The 11,506-nt window shown below is 45.6% G+C and overlaps 1 protein-coding gene across 2 annotated transcripts in view; it reads left to right on the plus strand.

The window, feature by feature from the left end:
* The window catches only part of KATNBL1 (katanin regulatory subunit B1 like 1), an 82,451-nt gene extending 74,291 nt beyond the window's left edge, over positions 1–8,160 (plus strand). For both annotated transcript variants that reach the window (XM_063948198.1, XM_063948199.1), the window contains exons 7-10: positions 4,606–4,695; positions 5,556–5,642; positions 5,880–5,973; positions 7,644–8,160. In XM_063948198.1, the coding sequence (XP_063804268.1) occupies positions 4,606–4,695; positions 5,556–5,642; positions 5,880–5,973; positions 7,644–7,676 (304 nt within the window). In that variant the 3' untranslated portion in view covers positions 7,677–8,160. The remainder of the gene's footprint in view (positions 1–4,605; positions 4,696–5,555; positions 5,643–5,879; positions 5,974–7,643) is intronic.
* Positions 8,161–11,506: the final 3,346 nt, after the last annotated feature.

Here is an 11,506-nt window from a genome sequence, read left to right on the forward strand (position 1 = left end):
AACCAATCCAGTGAAGATCTGTCCTCTTATTTTACAAAGTAATCCAGGGACTTGAATAAAATAAAAACCCGAAAACCCGATCCACGCACCTAAAGGGGTTCCATGTTCACACATGGATCCCCTTTTCCTGAATGCCGGGGCCCCCCGTGACTTCTATCACTGAAGGTCCCGCCAGCCAATTAGGGAGCGCCACGTCATGGCGCTCTCCTGATTGGCTGTGCGCTCCTAGCCTGTCAATCAGGAGGAGCGCACTGGCTAGAATGGAGCTTAGCGCAGCTCCATTCTACCCAATGATGGAAACTTTGCGGTCTGCGGTAAACCGCAAAGTTAATTGGGGTCACCCACAAGAGTGATACTGGGGTTCACTTAGTACGACGGTTATAGACGGGGTCCAAAGGAGCCGGTGCACTTTAAATTTCTTCAACTGGGTCTGCTGGCTCCTCCCCTCTATGCCCCCTCCCACAGACAGTTTAGAAAAAAGTGCCCTCAGGAGAGGATGCACATCTCTGAGCTCCAGACAGTTTTCTTTAGTTTATTTTATAACTTTATTATTTTTGGTATGTTGTTTTGGCAACAGCATACCTGCACCATGGGAGTTAGGGGGAGGGGGCGGCGGTTATCGTTCTCTTCAGGCATCAGAGCTGCTTCCCCGCTGCAGGACCACCGTCCTGAGAGATTGTTGTACAGCGGGGCACTGCGCCTTAGCGGTCACAATCGCAGCATGCCGCACACCCCTAACAGTAGCCTGAAGGTGAGAAGAGTGGTTAGTACAAACCGGGGGCCCCGCTATGGTGGTCCCCCGGTTCTTGGTGCGGCAAAAACGCTGGGGCGGCCTACGGGACCCTCCCGGGGGAGGCCCGCTATAGCCCTCCTGTGTACACTGGCAGCGGTAGTGGAAACTAACATTTCTGTGATGTTTTTACACTTTTATGGAGACTTTGCCAGTATAAATATCTATGACGCTCTGGCGCCATTACAGGGGGCGGAGCTTCCTCAGAGTGGGACCAGCAGCGTTTTGGTGCCTTCCTCTGCTTACAGCTGCAGCAGCAGGCACATACAGCTCCTCCAGACACTCGGGATACACAGGAAAACTGGTACAGGGGTGTAGCAAAGGTACACCGCTATTGTACACTATCTGTGTCCTGAAAAGGACTGAAACTCCAGTGTTACACTGTGATATAACAGCTTGCAGTCTCACTGAAGCTGTTCAGCTTGGGTGTGCTGTTCTCTTCTCTCTGTCTCCCTATCACATACAGTAAGGGCAGGCTTGCTATTATATTACTTGTCTGTGTGTATAAGTGTTTACTGTAAAACACCAATTATGCAGTGTATGTCACACAAGATTCTCTCACTCTACATCTGGTTACATATCATGTGAACAATGCAGCCAGTCCTCACAACTCAGTGAGGGGGCTGGGGGGAAGGGTCAAGAGCCTTCCTGGCTAGGTACCATAAAATCCATGAAGTCAGATATGTCATCTCAGCTCACTGCTACTACTCAGAAAACTCAACAACTACAGCAGGCTGTTGCAGACCTAGCTGCAAGGGCAGATGCTCCACAGACCCTCCTCTTTAGATCAGGACCACAAAAACTTGGGTTACCAGCTTTACTCTCAGACTCTGATGAGGAGGTACAGGAGGAGGGGGAGGACTTGGATTTTGTTACTAGGGATTCCCCCTTCTACACAGGGTATTGAGCCCCTCATTCTTGCTATACGGGACATGTTAAAACTCCGTCTAGAGGACGCTGCAGCACAGCAGTCGTTTTTCTTAACACATTACAAACTTAGTGTCCCTTTCCCTGATTCTGCAGAATCGGTTGACCTGTTTAAGTTAGCCTGGAAAAATCTAGATGAGAAATACCAAGGGACAAAATGGTTTTTACACACTTTCCCATTTGCTCCTGAAGGCAGGAAAATCTGGGAAGAACCCCCGGTCGTAGACGTATCGGTCTCTCGCCTATCTAAAAAGGCGGTACTACCAGCCCCGGGCTCCTTTACTATAAAGGACCCTGGAGATAGGAAAATAGAGACTACACTGAAGTCTATTTACACAGCGGCTGGTATATCGCAAAGACCGGTCATAGCGGGCTGCGGGATGACGCATGCCATTCATACTTGGGCTACTCAAATTCGAGAGGGACTCTCGGGGAATATGTCCCTGGTCACTACGGTGACTCTCCTAAAACACATTCAAGAGACTGCACGCGTCCTGTGTGACTTTCTCAAGCAGATATGCAATATTAATGCTAGGACCACTGCTATGGCAGTATCGGCGCGCAGAGCTTTGTGGCTGCATCAGTGGATAGCGGATGCAGAGTCCAAGCGCAGTGTAGAGTCTCTTCCTTTTTCAGGGGAATGGCTCTTCGGGGTTGAGTTGGATACGTGGATTTCCAAGGTTACTGCGGGAAAATACACGTTCCTCCCCTCTGGGGCCCAGCCGGCTAGGCGTTCCTACCCGGGGTCGCCTAGTCAGTCCTTTCGATCTGCCTGGTTCAGATCAAGAGCCAGAGGCGCCTCTACCGCAGCGAGAGGCACCAGAGATAGTACAAGAAAACCCAGCCGCCACAGGTTCTCGGGAACAAAGCACCAGTTCAGCTTCCACTAAGGCCTCAGCATGACTGTGCCTCCCCACCCCGAGGGGACCTCGAAATAAGAGCTCGACTGCGTCACTTCATCCAAGTCTAGGGGAAAGCACCTGCCGGGATGACTGGGTAAGAGACCTCATTTCTCAGGGCTACAAGCTGGAGTTCGACACTGCTCCTCCCCAACGATTTTTCAAATCAAGCTTGCCAGTTTTGGAGGATGCACGAGTTACGCTGAAACAGGGTGCTAAAGCGAATCAGCAAACAAAGAGTCCAGGCAATTCTGATTGCCCCAGATTGGCCTTGAAGGGCGTGCTATGCGGACCTTCGGGACATGTCTATAAAAGACCCTTGGCCTCTGCCAATGAGAAGCGATCTTCGTCAACAAGGACCGTTTGTCTACCCGGACTTACGGCGACTTCGTTTGAAGGCATGGAGGTTGAGCGGAACATCCTAGCTCACAAAGGCCTTTCCAAAAAGGTGGTTGCAACTATTGTACAAGCCAGAAAGCCTGTGACGTCAAAACGCTATCATATCTGGAAACGATATGTCTCTTGGTGCGAGGAGCACACATATCTTCCTGCGGGATTCAGCCTGGGATGTTTCTTATGTTTCCTGCAGATTGGTGTGGATATGGGCTTATGTCTGGGCTCCCTTAAGGTCCAGATTTCAGCCCTCTCTGCTTTCTTCCAGAAGAAGTTGGCTATATTGCCAGAGGTTCAGACCTTCTTGCAAGGAGTGCTTCACATACAGCCTCCCTTCGTGCCACCAACGGCACCCTGGAATTTGAATGTGGTTTTGGATTTTATACAATCCTCCTGGTTTGAACGGCTGATGAAAGTAGAAGTCAAGTACCTTACGTGGAAGACGGTAATGTTATTGGCCCTGACTTCTGCTACACGTGTCTTTGAATTGGCGGCCTTATCGTGTAAAAGTCCTTACTTGGTCTTTTACGAGGACAGAGCAGAGCTCAGGACTCAGCAGCAGTTCCTGCCAAAAGTTGTCTCTGCGTTCCATTTAAACCAACCTATTGTGGTTCCGTCTAGTTCTGGCTCTTCTGCTCCTCCGGATGCTTTGGATGCTGTGCAAGCCTTGAAGATCTACATCAAGAGGACGGCTCGGATCAGAAAGACAGATTCCCTGTTTGTGCTATGTGATGCACAGAAAATGGGTTGCCCTGCTTCTAAGCAGTCCATTACTCGTTGGCTTAAGTTGACTATCCAACAGGCCTATGTTTCGGCAGCCTTACCTGTTCCACATTCTGTGAAGGCCCACTCCACAAGATCAGTGGGGTCTTCCTGGGCGGCTGCTCGTGGAGTACCGGCCTTGCAACTATGCCGAGCTGCTACCTGGTTGGGGAAAAACACCCGGTTTGGGCAAGCAGTGCTGCAGACGTCTCTGCACATTCCCGCCCCGTTCTGGAAGCTATGTGACGTCCCCATAGTACTAAGTGAACCCCAGTATCCCTTATGGATGCTAGAGAAAATAGGATTTTAAATACCTGCCGGTAAATCCTTTTCTCGTAGTCCATAAGGGATACTGGGCGCCCGCCTCAGTGCGTTGACTTTTCTGCAGGTTTGTTCTGCAGGTTTACCTGTTCAGCTGTTGCTGTTTGGTTGCCAGCTGTTGCTGGTCAGTTTATGTTATGGTGTGCTGGTGTGTGAATCTCACCACTCGTTGTTATGTTCCTTCTCTCAAGTATGTCCATACTCCTTCGGGCACTATTTTACCTATAACTGCCTGTGGGAGGGGTCATAGAGGGGAGGAGCCAGCACATCCAGTTGAAGAAAATTTAAAATGTAACCGGCTCCTTTGGACCCCGTCTATACCCATCGTACTAAGAGAGCCCCGGTATCCCTTATGGACTACGACAAAAGGATTTACCGGTAGGTATTTAAAATCCTATTTTATTTTTGGTTCTCTCCCCCTGCCCCCCATATATTATTGTTGGTTTACTAGCAAATGATTATTCTTATGTTTTTTTTTATTTTTTTTACTTTAACTTGATGTTTTTATTGCAGCTTACAAGAAGACAAAACTTCACTTTCAGCTGGCTGCTGTGTTGATCTCTTACCGCTGGTTCAATCTCTGCTTAAAAGTAAATTTGAAGAGTAAGTTGTACATTTAATTTTTGCATTATCCACTGTGCACGACACTACTCACCACACATTGCTGAAATGCCTGATTTGCAAATGTACTGGCAGTATTGCCTGTCGATTGTTGATATGCGTCCTCCCACCACCTCAGTTTGTGTGTGTCCTGATGAAGGTGAGAGACTGAAACAGCTGCAGGGATAATTGGCTGACCTGGGGAGGCATCCCCAGTGGATTATTATCATGCTAAGTATTATGTACTACTGGAACTTTGTGCTGCTTAGATGGCTGGATTTTATACCTGAACTGTGACAAATAGATGTTTGGCTATTGGATTGGTGTGCTGGTTCAATCCTGACCGGAGCCCTTGGTGGATGTTTTTAGGATGGATACCTATATTTTTATTACTCTAACCTAGTACCCACAACTTTAAATGTTCATGGTGTGTGTGACTATATGGCTATTTTTTTTTATTACTGTGGAACTAGTTTAGACTATATAGAGCAGTATGGTGAAGGACACTTACTATACAGGCGTATAATTTTATGCTAAATGGATGTATATATTGATATAAGACACTAGCTTAGAAATTACTGCTCTAATGCTTTGCATAACGCACCTACATTTCTGTTTTATTCAACAAATGCTGCTAATTGCACAGTTTTCCCTATGCAATTACTGGATCTTTGAACTCAGACTTACATTTTGAATTAATCTATCTAGGTCTGCGTGTCCTTTAAAACTTCATACAGACATTTTTTTTTTGTGTGCAAGTAATCTTCAGCCGTAACTCCTTAAACATTTACACAAGTTTTTCTATGTTTGGTTTTAGTGACTATCTAAACATTGTCTTTCTATATCCTCCTTTTCTTTTACAGATATGTTATAGTTGGTCTTAACTGGCTGCAGGCGGTTGTGAAGCGATGGTGGACGCCGCTGTCTACACCAGAGAACCCGTCGGATGAGTAAGTGTCCTGAGTCGTATGTGCTGATCTCCCCTCCAATGTCTGTCTGCCCCTGTAGAGTGAAAGCCATTATAAAGTAATGCACAATTCACTGACTTTTCTGTAGATTTTGCAGTGAATCCTTTATAAGTGACTATTAAGCATTGGTTTATGTATGGCACCCTTCATGTCCAGCTAATTGTTACTGTATTGGTAATGTGTCATTTGCTGTAGTAACAGTTATGTCTTTGTTTCCAGAAATGTCTTGGTATTAAAACATCATCTAAGTGGAATGTGGCAGCAAGAAAGTCACCTTGCATCAGTACCAGGTTACACTGGCAACATCGCCAAGGTAAACCTTGTACCACGCTGTAGTAATGACGTTCTTTTACTTATGCAACTGATGTTTGGCTAGCATCTGTAGTATTTGTAATGCACAACAGAATTTAGGGGTACATTTACTAAGCAGTGATAAGAGCAGAGAAGTGAGCCAGTGAAGTAGTTGCCAATGGCAACCAATCAGCACTGAAGTAACATCTATAATTTGCATACTATAAAATGATAGCTGCTGATTGGTTGATGGGGAAACTTCTCCACTGGCTCACTTCTCCACTCTTATCACTGCTTAGTAAATGTTCCCCTTAGTGTTGTGCTATGGAGTTTGGCATTAAAAGGTGTAAAAAAAACTCTGCCTTTTGGGAATGATCTGAATCCCTTGTACCCTAGGTGTAGTTTTTCAGTAGAGCACTTGGTGAACAGAGCATGCTCTTCAGGCTTTATAAGAATAATGGCACTTATGTATTGTGACTATAGTCTGATCGCAGGTGTTCTTATGAGGTTACAGTATTATTATTTATTATTACTATTATTACCAGTTATTTATATAGCGCACACATATTCTGCAGCGCTTTACAGAAAATATTTGGACATTCACATCAGTCCCTGCCCCAGTGGAACTTAGTCTATATTCCCCACCACATGTACACACACACACACACACACACACACACACACACACACACACACACACACACACACACTCATTCACACACATTCATTCACACTAGGGTTAATTTTTGTTGGGATCCAATTAATCTACCAGTATAATTTTGGATTGTGGGAGGAAACCGGAGTACCCAGAGGAAACCCACGCAAGTACGGGGAGAATACACAAACTCCACACAGTTAGGGCCATGGTGGGAATCGAACCCATGACCTCAGTGCTGTGAGGCAGTAATGCTAACCATTACACCATCCGTACTGCCCATATAGTAAATATAAAGCTGTTTTCATTCTGTTTAGCAGTGGCAATTCAAGATATTATAATTAACTCATCTCTGTATAATCCAAATCAAATACATATCTATGGTGCAGATTTATTAAAGATTGGAGAGAGATAAAGTACCAACAAATCGGCTCTTAACTGTCCTTATGCAAACACAGCCTGTAAAATGACAGCAGCTGATTGGATGGTACTTATATCTCTCTCCAAACTTTGATATATCTGCCCCTATGTTCTTCCAATCCGAGGAAAGCCTTGTTTCTGAAACACAAAATACATAGGCAGATGTATTAACCTGGAGAAGGCATAAGTAAGTGATAAACCAGTGATATGTGCAAGGTGATAAACCCACCAGCCAATCAGATCCTAACTGTTAATTTACATATTTGAGCTGATTGGCTGACGCCTTTATCACCTTGAACATATCACTGGTTTATCACTTCCTTATGCCTTCTCCAGGTTAATACATCTGCCCCACAACGTGTAATTCACCATGTTATAAGACACCAACAGTTTGCCATATAAAAGACCTGTGAAAATAGTTTTGTGTAGAGACCAGTTAAAACACCTGGACATTTAACATGTAATGTTGTGTTTGCATTTTTTTTTTTCTGTAATCTTTTCAAGACTATGTTAAATATGGTGAAATGTCAGGAACATTTAAGCACACATTTGACAACTTTTTTGTTTCAAGGTAATGAGTTATTTTGTAATTATATTTTCTTATTTTTTGGGGGCAGGATTTGGATGGCTATTTATCACAACTGCGTTGATCTGAGGGTTCACCAAATATCCTGTACTTGTGTGAGGAATTCAACAGACTTCTAATGGATTCTTACAAACCTTGAAGTGATCATACTGCCACAAGAATCAAGTAGTAAAACCACTAAACACGTGCATTAATTATGCAGCCACAAGACCAAGTGGTGACTGCCTGCTTCATATTGAAGTAGCGTTATTTCCAGGTAGCAGTTTCTAACCCATTGAGGTAACGTTTACCGAGGACTCCCGCGCGTTGGACTTTGAAAGAGTGCCCTCCTCCTCCTCCGAAACCTGAGCTACTGAGTTGTTGCATTATCACTGGGATCAAGTTCTATGAGATACAGACACCAGAGAAAAAAAAGTTCTGTGACTAGAAGTCCCTGCAAAATGTGGTGCCTAAAGCATTTTACAACCGGACACTGGATACTGCAGCTGTTTTCTAATCGTGTTGTATTATTTGATGCATAATATTAAAGACTTTTTGGCATAGAATAAGTTTGGGTTTTTTTTATTTGATTTTGCTATCTCTCTCTCTCTCAAACAGCTCTTCTAGTTATGTCTTGCCATCATCCTTAAAATGCATCTTTTTTTTTTCTCGCAAATATGGCGCACAAGCAATGCTGATTAAAATATGTGACATTCCTATATTCTGTGTGTGACACTAGCTGTAACTGCATACGAAATGCTACAATACAGTGGTTTTCTAAAAAATACTGTAACGTACCATTTCGTATACAGATGCACAAAGAATATAGGCATGCTGCAAATCATTTCAATCAGAGTTTGCATTTGCTTCTTGTTGGTATAGTGAAAAAGACGCCCGGGCTAACTGATTTGCACGGAACATGTCGGCTCACTCACGCCCAGGCATCTCCCACTGCGCGGTGTATTAAGGCAAGATGTATGAGGACGTTTCTGTGTGTGTATATATATATATATATATATATATATAAGTATCAGAGGATGACCAGCAACACTCTTCATCTGCTAGATCCAGAATCTACACTTATCTCTGTACTCTGTATTTTGGAAATTGCTGAAACCTATTTCCTTTGTTTATGACACCATTTAGGTGTAATAAAATCGAATGCGTTAAAATAGGAATTTAATACCTACCGGTAATTCCTTTTCTCCTAGTCCGTAGTGGATACTGGGGTCTTGTACTTTAGTACCATGGGGGTATAGATTGTGTCCACTGGAGCCTGGCACTTTGAAAACCTTTTAGTGTATGTGTGTGCTGGCTCCTCCCCTCTATGCCCCTCCTACCAGACTCAGTCTAGGAAAACTGTGCCCGAGGAGACTGACATACCATGAGAGAAGGAAACATATACAACAGCGGTGAGGCAACAAGCCAACACACAACCATAAACAAAAGGAGGGTGCTAACCAAAACAGAGGATAGCAACACCAACCTAATCCGGATAGCACAGCTGTCCCAACAACATAATGGGACCGCAACGCCGGTCCAACCAAATACTTACACAGGTAAGCAGGAACGAAGCACTGAGGCGGGTGCCTAGTATCCATTATGGACTAGGAGAAAAGGAATTACCGGTAGGTATTAAATTCCTATTTTCTCTTACGTCCTAGTGGATACTGGGGTCTTGTACTTTTAGTACCATGGGGAAGAGTCCCAAAGCTCCCAAATGGGTGGGAGAGTGCTGAGACCCCTGTAAAACCGCCTGAGCAAACAAGGTCTTCCTTGGCCAAGGTATCGAACCTATGAAATTTAACAAACGTGTTCGAACCAGACCAAGTAGCAGCTCGGCACAACTGTAAGGCCGAGACACCCTGGCAGCCACCCAGGAAGAGCCCACGGACCTCGTCTTGTGGGCCTGAATAGATGTCGGCAAAGGCAGAGCCACCAGAGAATAGGCCTGTTGAATGGTCAACCTGAGCCAGCGAGCAATAGATTGCTTAGAACCCTGCCAACCAATCTTGGAGGCATCATAAAGGACAAACAGCGACTCGGATTTCCGATGACGGGCTGTCCTTTTGACCTAAATCTTCAGACCCTTGACTGCATCCAAGCACTCGGTACCAACGGAAGCGTCAGACAACACTGGAACCACAATAGGCTGATTCACATGAAAAAACTGAGGACAGGTACTAAGTGCCGCCCTGTCTTCATGAAATATCAAATAAGGGCTCTTACAGGATAAGGCCCCCAATTCAGAGACACGCCTGGCAGACGCCAATGCCAATAACATCACCGTCTTCCAGGTGAGACATTTTAACTACACCCTATGTAAGGGTTCAAACCAGTCCGATTGGAGAAAGGATAGAACCACATTGAGGTCCCACAGAGCCGTGGGAGGTACAAAGGGTGGTTGCATATGAAGAACTCCCTTTAGGAAAGTTTGCACTTCTGGCAACAAGGCAAGCTGTCTCCGGAAAAAAATAGAGAGCGCAAAAATCTGGACTTTGATGGAGCCCAACCGTAGGCCCATATCCACTCCTGCTTGCAGGAAAAGTAGAATACGACCAATCTGAAATTCCACGGGAGAAACCTTTTTACCTTCACACCAGGAAACATACTTTTTCCAGATACGATGGTAATGTTTTGACGTTACCATCTTCCTGGCCTGGACCATGGTAGAAATGACCCTGGAGGGAAGACCTTTTCTAACTAGAATTTCCATCTCCACTTACAAGCCGTCAAGCGTAGCAGCTGTAAGTCTGGATAGACGAACGCACCTTGTTGAAGAAGATCGTCTCGGAGCGGTAGAGGCCAGGGATCCTCCAGAGCCATGGTTAGGAGGTCCGAGTACCACGCCCGTTGAAGCCAATACGGGGTAATTAGAACTGCCTGAACGCTTTCCCTTCTTAGTCTTTTGAGAACCCTTGAGTTCGCGGTAGAGGAGGGAACAGGTATACAAACTGGTACATCCATGGCGTCGTCGGCGCGTCCACTGCAACCGCCTGCGGATCCCTCGTCCTGGAACAGTAACGGCATAGCTTCTTGTTGAGTTGAGAAGCCATCAGATCTATCTATGGACAGCCCCACCGGTGAATTGACTGTTGAAACACCTTGGGATGTAGGCCCCATTCCCCTGGATGGAGGTCGATCCTGCAGAGGAAGTCTGCTTCCCAGTTGTCCACACCTGGGATGAATTTGGCTGAGATATCCCTTACGTTGGCCTCCGCCCAGAGGAGGATTTTTGGTACCACTCTCATATCCGCTCTGCTGCTTGTTCCCCCTTGTCGGTTTATGTACGCCACCGCCGTGGTGTTGTCTGACTGAACCTGGATCGCCTGATCCTTTAGGAGATGAGAAGAGTATTGTAAATTGCCCTGAGTTCCAGGATGTTTATCGGCAGAGCAGGTTCCTGTTTTGACCATATCCCCTGGAACTGGGCCCTTGGGTCACAGCCCCCCATTGCCGGAGGCTGGCATCTGTTGTCTGTAGAATCCACGAGTGGATATTGAAACTCCTGCGCTCTACCAGGTGAGGAACTTGTAGCCACCATATTAGAGAAATCCGGGCTTTCGGAGACAAGGTCACTTCCTGATGCATGTGAAGGTGAGAACCTGACCATTTGTCCAGCAGATCCAGCTGAAATGAATGAGCATGAAATCTATATTGGATTGCCTCGTAAGCAGCCACCATTTTGCCCACTAATCAGATGCAAAGATGTATGGATACCCTGCGAGGACTGAGCACAGAGCAAACCATAGCCTGGATAGTCGAGGCCTTGTCCATCGGGAGAAACACCTATTGAGATACTGTATCCAGAATCTTTCCCAGGAACTGAAGACATTGGGTCGGTTCCAGGTGAGATTTATGAAAATTCAGGATCTACCCATGAACCGTAAGCAGGCGAGTCATCAGATCGATGCT

The sequence above is a fragment of the Pseudophryne corroboree genome, chromosome 12, assembly GCF_028390025.1.
Source record: "Pseudophryne corroboree isolate aPseCor3 chromosome 12, aPseCor3.hap2, whole genome shotgun sequence".
Classification (NCBI taxonomy): domain Eukaryota; kingdom Metazoa; phylum Chordata; class Amphibia; order Anura; family Myobatrachidae; genus Pseudophryne; species Pseudophryne corroboree.